We start from the raw sequence: 7,840 nt of genomic DNA on the forward strand, positions 1-7,840 counted from the left end.
AGGAGAAGAAAAGATAAGAAAGGAAGAGAAAGGAAACGAAAGGGAAGGAAAGGCGAGGGAAAGGTAAACATTAGTTCATCTTCAAGTGGCGATGATACAAGGCAAAAGAATACATGAACGAACACAGTTAGATTAATTAGCAATAAGGTAAGAAACTTTATTTTATGCCATATCTTTCAAGAAATTTATAAATTTAATATGTTTTATTGACTTATTCTTATCTAATATAAATAAATTCTTATAATATACGTATCTTGGGGTAATGATCCTATGTTGAGATTGATATAAATTTTCAAAAGTAAACAAATTATTTTTGTTTTTAACAGCAAAACATCGTCTTCACTTTAAGGTCATTAATATATTCCTTGCCTTTTAATATAACTCTAATTATTATCACAATGATCAGTCTTCATATCTTACATATCTAGCGCGAGTGAATATAAGTCAGATTGTAAGTCAAATTATCATCATCCTCGCAGCGACAATTACAAAGCTTTGAAGTAAAGAAACATTTTTCTCATAAAGAAAGATCGCATTGCTCGGATGATTTTTAAGACTAATACAATAGAATTCTTCCGTTCTTTTTAGTTAAATTGCTTTCCATTACATTTAATATGATTCTTTAAATTATCGCCATAAACTTTTATTGCATAATTTATTTGTTGTTGACATTTCTATTAACCTTCTTTTTGTGCACATTTGGCATTTTTTATATTACCGTCACTTCCAATGATGATATTATTACAATTTGGAATAAATAAGCCAGTCCCGCCTTTGTTATTGTTATCTATTTCATCATCGACCACCGGCCACCAATTGACTGCAGAGTCAATAATCACTTCTTTCACATTAATGGTGTTCAGCGTCGTCAATAGGATCCCGTAGAATTCATCGATTTCTAAACGTTCAATAGGAGCGTATTCATTGCATTCGGGGCATCGCCACCTTTCGTCTTTGTAATTAGCACGGAGATAAGTGGCCAGATCAAAACATTGTAAATGCTTGCATGTGACACCGCGTGCCGGTGTTTGTATTTTGCTTCCCAACAAACGACATATAAGTGAGACTTTTATACGCTTGCTCTGAATCGTGATAGAGCAATCGCCGATACAAGCATTAGGGCTGTCGATGATTACATTCTGGTCGTATATGCCCTTGGTGAAATTTTTTTTAATCAGAGATACACTTCGGGCGAGAGGTCGTAGACTGAACTCGCGCAAACGTTGAACAGCTTGTTCCAAAGAAACCCGCTTAACTATTTGCACTCCAAAAGCGAATTTCTAAAAATCAAGTCGATTTTTTTTTAACATCTGTGCTGAATTAAAAGCTTGCTTGTAAAGAACTTACGAAAGCGTTTGGAGAAAATTTGAATTTCAAGGTATTATCTCCTAAATGGCATAACGATTTAAAATAAAAGGATGCTTTATCCCGTTGAGTACATTCGAGATACTCATTTCCCAATGGCGTATCATTGACACAAATTGAAACCGACTGCGGCCAAGCGACGTCAATTTTGTTACGTTCTACTCGAAGACATTTGAGCTGAATCTCCAAGTCCGATCTGAGTATATTCAATAGAAATGCTCTTATTTGTAGTACCAAGATGGAATAACAAAGCAATGTTTTTGTTCGAAGATTTTAACTTTTATGTAAGTGAGAGCAATATTTATTATTGACATACTTACCGACTCATTAGCATTTTATATTGACCTGGACCAAGGTGAAATTTACGTTTGCTTGAGTGCAGTTGCCTTGAAAAATCGATGCGCTTAAGAATAACGGAAGGTCCTTCATCCATCGGCATTGTGAACGTCATTTCTCTTACAGCTATGAGTTTTTTTTTCTTTTTAGCTCTGAGTTAAAAAATACTATTAAATACAATTTTTCAGTTACTTACAGGTGTTACTCTGATGTATCTGCTGGTTGGGATTTAGCATTAAGAGATGCATAGGATTGCGGGAATGGGGTCTATATTGGTAAGTTTGGTAACCAGTATGCCAAAATTATAAGACAAGCTTCACATAAAAAGTTTACATTCAGATTCATTCTCTTTCTTACCGTGGATTTTCACAAACTGCAGAAGTGTTCGAGAGAGTGTCCTCCATTCTGCCGGACAATTTGCCGCCGACGGTGTTTATGGTGCCTTGTAAATCGAGACTAGATATTATTTGTTGTGAGAAATGTGAAGGTGAGTTAGAATATCTCCCAGGCTCCTCTTGAGGTATAAAATTTGATTTAAACCTACACGCGTCTTCACTGACACCAATATCTAAATTAATAGATCCCGCAAATTTATTAGCGCCCACGTAGCTTCGATCTATACAGAAACTATTACCTGCATGAATGTAGCGGGTTCCCATTGGAATAGGCGTATACAACACATCGTGATTTTGCGCAAGAAAATATTGTGAATTTGCATTCGTAGAGGCCAAACTGCTTTGAGCATTAAGGTGACCTTGATAAAGTCTGCTTTGAGCCGTAGGAAATGCGATAGACACTGTACTGCCTGGACACATAATATCACTAGGCTTGATATTACTTTGGTCTGCAGCAACTGAATCTTCGCAGGGAATATTCTCTGACGAAACACATTTACTCGTAGAATCAGTTCTAATATTAGCATTATTTCCAATTGGAAACGGTACATTATTTTCCATCGAGCAAAATTGTTGTTGAGAAATATTTTGCAAATTTGCATCCATCGGGGGAATATTAATTTGGGGACTGGCATGGCTGTCATCGGATTGAGTACAAAGCACAGGACCTGCTGCATAATGCTCACTGTCTGCATGCAAAACACTGTCACTACAAACACTACTACTTCGACTGAGAATAGTACTTGCGCCATTATCGCTCGAAGAGCCATCTGTTATATCAGACCAAGCCGTATTTCCCGTCGAACAAGCTTTTTGATGAAAAGCATTTTGCAAATTTATATCCATCGAGGAAGTATGCGTTTGATGATCGATATGACTTTCAATGGGTTCATTAGGAAGCATTACAGTATATGCTCCACAGTACATGCCATCTGTACGCATAATATAATCAGATTTATTATCATTTCCGCTCCCTACTTTAACTGGATCTAAGGGACTCGAATCCCCATGGAGAATATTCTCTAGGCATTCAAACTCAATTGTTTTGTACGAAAGTATTTCATCACTCGGTATGTTATACTCTTCTTGGGAAATATTTTGCTCGCATTTTACACTCGAATCCCCATAGAGAATATTCTCTGGGCGTTCAAACTCAATCGGTTTGCAGGAAAGTATTTCATCACTCGGTATGTTATACTCTTCTTCCGAAATATTTTGCATGCCCGAACTTTCCAAATGAGCATGAATGCTGGGATAGAGAAACTTCCTGTTACTTGGCCCGCGAAATTCTTTCAGCTGAGCATATAGCGAATCTGCACGTCTCCGAACAGCAGATGATTGATGATCTGGATACGGAGAGATACGGTTTCGATTCTTGCTGAAATTGGTCATTTTTGACGCCATTGTTTGAGATATGGCACCTCTGCGTGCAATTTGTGCTTCCGAAATAAACAATTCGCCTAACAATGTAAGCCAAAGGTTAACATGACAAATATTTATTAATTTATTGCATATTACGTTGGAAGTTCCAAATATTTGATAGATGGTTAGAATTCGCTTTATTGGCTGCGATCTGATCTAAGGTAAATTTACGATCATTCAACGTTTTTCAGTTAAGACCACGTCACCAGAATAATATTACAAGAAGCTGTAAAATATTTGTGCTTCATTAAAACTTTTAGCCGTTCGTAGAATTGTTCATCAGTTTTTCAATCTTACGGCAATCAAAAATATCAAATCTGCCATCTATCTCGGGTAATACAATTGACAAAAGTAGATCTGGATTTCATCTCTTCTCAGGTCTTGGATTCGTATTTTTAGTTTCTAAACGAAGCTCAAGTGCAATTTATTAACTAAGAACGGATTTCTTTTGGATTTCTCGGGAGTTTTGCTGCAAATCACAAGCATAGCTTGTTCCCGATACACAATAAATCGAAAAAGTTTTGTTAAGCGTAGGTAAATATCTTTAAGAAAACTGAGGTGAATAAAAATACAAGAGAAATTCTCTAGTTAACAAGGTCCCCCTTAATAGCTGTTAGTATACTCAAGTGTTCTATAACAAAACGCAATTAATTGGTACCGAGTTATATGGAAAGCGTCTCTCTCTATCTCCATCTCTGAATTAACTCAACACAGGAAATGCATTCCTTAAAATAAATGAGAGTAATTTACACCACGTCAAATTAAATGAATGCATACGACACATACATAGAAAATCAGAAATTTTCTGATAACCGGAATTGTGAACAACCCATGCATCCATAAAAGTGTAATAGATTTTGGCCAGATATAAAGTTTTCAAGGCATTTGTGTTGTTGTTGGAATGTTGTTGTAAGAAAAATGCGTTTTAATGGGTCGCGAAGAGGAGAGAAAAGAAGAGGGGAGAAGAGAAGACGAGAGACGTGGAAAGAAGACGAGAGAAGAGAAGAGAAGCGAAAAGAAGAGAAGCGAAGAGGAGAGAAGAGAAGAGAAGAGAAGAGGAAAGAATAAAAGAGTGGAGAAGAGAGGAGAAGAGAAGAGTAGAGAAGAGGAGAGGAGAGGAGTGAAGGAAAAAAAGAGAAAAGAAGGGAGGGCACAAAAAAGAATACGGGTACATAACATGAATAGTATAAGAGGAGAAAATTAAATCATTTCAGATAAACTCCTCTTTTAAATCCTATGAGCAAACTTCTTAACAAAAAACCTTTAAATGTGATTTATATATCCGTCGAATATGTTCGCAAATCTTTTTTACAATCTTACCACTTTCCACATTTCCTCCCACACTTTGAAATGTATACCTACGGAGCCATCCATATTATTGTTAAGCGTACCTATTTTATAGAATAATTGCTTCCACATATGTGCGTACGCAAAGAGCTTACAAGGTATGGACACAGAAGAAAGACATGCACATAAGGCTAACACGAAGCAAACTGTCATGAAAGCATAAAAATTTCCTTTTGAATGTGAAATGCAACAACTTTAATACCATCTACAAAATAAGGAAAAACAAAAACAAAACAAACGCTTCTAGATAGTCGATAATTATTCATGTTAAACATGTTTCCGACAAATGACATTAAGAAAACAGTAAATATTGTTTGGATGTCTCAAGTTAAAAAAAAAAAAAAAAACAACAAAAAAAACAAAAAAAAACCAAAAAAAAAAAAAAAACAGATATGAATTCATTTACACGATTGCGGAGAAGACGTGAGTGTTTTGAAATGGACTCATAAAGAAATTTTTTAAACACCCGATCCTTACATTCTCTAATACATATGCATTTTATCTATAAGAATTGCTTTTATTGCAGTTGCTGTTGTTCTCGTTAGTGGTTAAGTCTTCACTTCACACAAACAGTAAAAAAGCACTTTTTATGTTCGTTTCTTCACTTGGTTTGTTTGTAATGTTTGCTTATTCATTGAAATGCACGCGTATATGTGTGCACATCTATATGCGGCTCGGTTATGCCTTTACTGTTGACATTGTGATGAATTACACTCAAGGGAGCTGTGTCAAAGCATCTAGCAACAGCAGAAGCAGCATAATCTCCTGCCATGGCTGCCTATCTATTTATTGACGAGCGTAAAATTCAAGACTAAACTGAATGACGGCTTGTTGTTCGCGTTGCCTTGCACTGCCGCACACAAACGCACTGCTACGCTCTTATATTCATGTTTCAAACAAACTCTTTACTCGCCCAAGATGACTTTTAATGACAACCCCCGTAAGGTGTTAATTTATTATTAATTTGTCATATATGTAATGTTTTTTTTTTTTTTTTTTTTTTTTTTTTTTTAACAGTACGCATACAACAACAAACCTTAATTGCAGTTAAAATAAAACAACACAGCAATAATAATAAAAATAAAAAGAAAAACCAAGTCATAAACTTCAAGTGTTGTCTACCGTCTAGACATGGCAAACGAACAAACGCACAAACTTAAATAAACGCTTGCACTACCGCAATGGTTGCAGCTTGCACTTCAGGTCCTTTTATGAAAGCAAAGGTTAACAGTAGCAAGCAGCATCACATATCACATATAGCACAGCGACACATATATATTCAATAGAATCCACAAATGATTGTCTGTATCAGTCCTACATGTAACACCTTTTTCATTATTTTCTTCTGCTTCTGTTTCTACTTTGTCTATTTCTTCTCTCTCTCTCTCTCTCTCTCTATCTCTCACTTCTGGCGATTCTTAAAAAAACCTTCTTCCCGTCGAACATTTTGTTTTTGTAACCCTTTTGGGAAATGTAACGTAATGTAATCAGAATAAGAGAAATATGCATTATTAATAATGTTTTTTTCTTTTTTTTTTTTTGGTGTCATTAAGAATTTGAAGTCTGAAGTTTGAAGTTTGCTCGAAAACGCAACTTTTTAATGCTGTTAAATAAAGAAACTTTGCTGTCTAGACAAAAATGTGTATATGTGAATATACATATATATATATATACATATATATATATATACATATATATATATATATACATATATATATATATATACATATATATATATATATATATTTGATAATACTTTGGTGAGCAAGAATATCGATCAGTTAGCGTTTTTTCAAACCTCAGTCTCGCTGAAGAAGGCTTAAATCGTTTTGGAACCAATCTCAGTGGAAAAATAAAATTGATTTAATTGATTTAATTAAAAAAAGTTAATGCAGTCGGACTGCATATTTGAACCGAGCTTTCCATAAAGCACCTTTTATCATACTTTACATTAATAGATGCATGCTTTTAGTTTTTTACAAAGGCAGCCAGCCTTTGGCCTGTCAACAACAAAAATGCAGCCCGTAGTTCGGCAACTACGGCAACTATTTTCGCAGATGTCTTATACGAACAAAATTTTTTTGTTTACTTCAGTCGCGCTCTTTGAGAAGTAATCCAAAGCCCTAATTAATATGTGTAAAAAAGTGAGCAAGGTCCGTCCATATCAAAGGTCTTTGGCGGTGATTACGTCGCACTAATTTTTGGTTGAGGTAAGTTCGATAGTCATCAAAATCTTTTCATTCGTTCACTCAATTTCGATCGTGTTCTTCCTCTTTCAAATTATGAATTACTTGCGTCCGAAATTATAATTTGCATATTTTTGCGTTTAAGATATTTGCCGCCGATCTTAAGATCCAGACGGTTTCTTATTGTACACATTTTTGGATGGCGGAGTTGTTTCAAAGCTAATTTCGATTGTTAATGTGAAATGAGAGAGAAAGAAAGATAGAGAGAGTCAAACAGATTCGACTAATTTAGAAAAACACGAAACACTTGCTAAGCGTTGAAATTCTCAATATCTGATTTAACAGCAACTTCAATCATTCTGCGTATCGATTTTAACGCCGATACGAACCTGAATAAATTAATTACTGATCCCTCATATACTGAGAGGATATGCTTTTTGCACGAAATTTTACTTCCTTTGTGGAAAAAGGAGCAAGCAACTTGAGCTCCATTAGGAATTTTTTTTTTTTTTTTTTTTGTTTTTTGCTAATGTTTCACGTATGATATGCGCCTGGAGAATATTTAATAAAAGCGCTAATAAAGCAAAACACCTAGAAAGGAACTAAAATAATAACCCGACCTCGAAGCAAAAGAAACAAAAAATATAATTATAATAACTACAATTAAATTTGAAGCCTAAAGCCAGCAAGGAGTTACCTTATGAAGTTTGTGAAGCTGGAAAATGTGTTAAGAAGTTTTATATTATAAATAAAATTTAAAGTAAAAGAAAAAACAAAAAAATTAAAAAA

General features: G+C 34.8%; 1 protein-coding gene across 1 annotated transcript; it reads right to left on the minus strand.

Moving 5' to 3' along the window:
* Positions 1-269: 269 nt before the first annotated feature.
* LOC119631667 lies at positions 270-3,751 on the minus strand. Its single transcript, XM_038024071.1, has 7 exons — positions 3,615-3,751; positions 2,336-3,556; positions 2,059-2,269; positions 1,898-1,968; positions 1,686-1,827; positions 1,348-1,561; positions 270-1,280 (listed from the first exon to the last, which is right to left on the minus strand). Exons 2-7 carry the CDS (start codon positions 3,498-3,500, stop codon positions 678-680), a joined length of 2,406 nt encoding a protein of 801 aa, XP_037879999.1. The 5' UTR covers positions 3,501-3,556; positions 3,615-3,751; the 3' UTR covers positions 270-677.
* Positions 3,752-7,840: the final 4,089 nt, after the last annotated feature.

This window comes from Glossina fuscipes, unplaced genomic scaffold (genome assembly GCF_014805625.2).
Source record: "Glossina fuscipes isolate IAEA_lab_2018 unplaced genomic scaffold, Yale_Gfus_2 1, whole genome shotgun sequence".
NCBI classification, from domain to species: domain Eukaryota; kingdom Metazoa; phylum Arthropoda; class Insecta; order Diptera; family Glossinidae; genus Glossina; species Glossina fuscipes.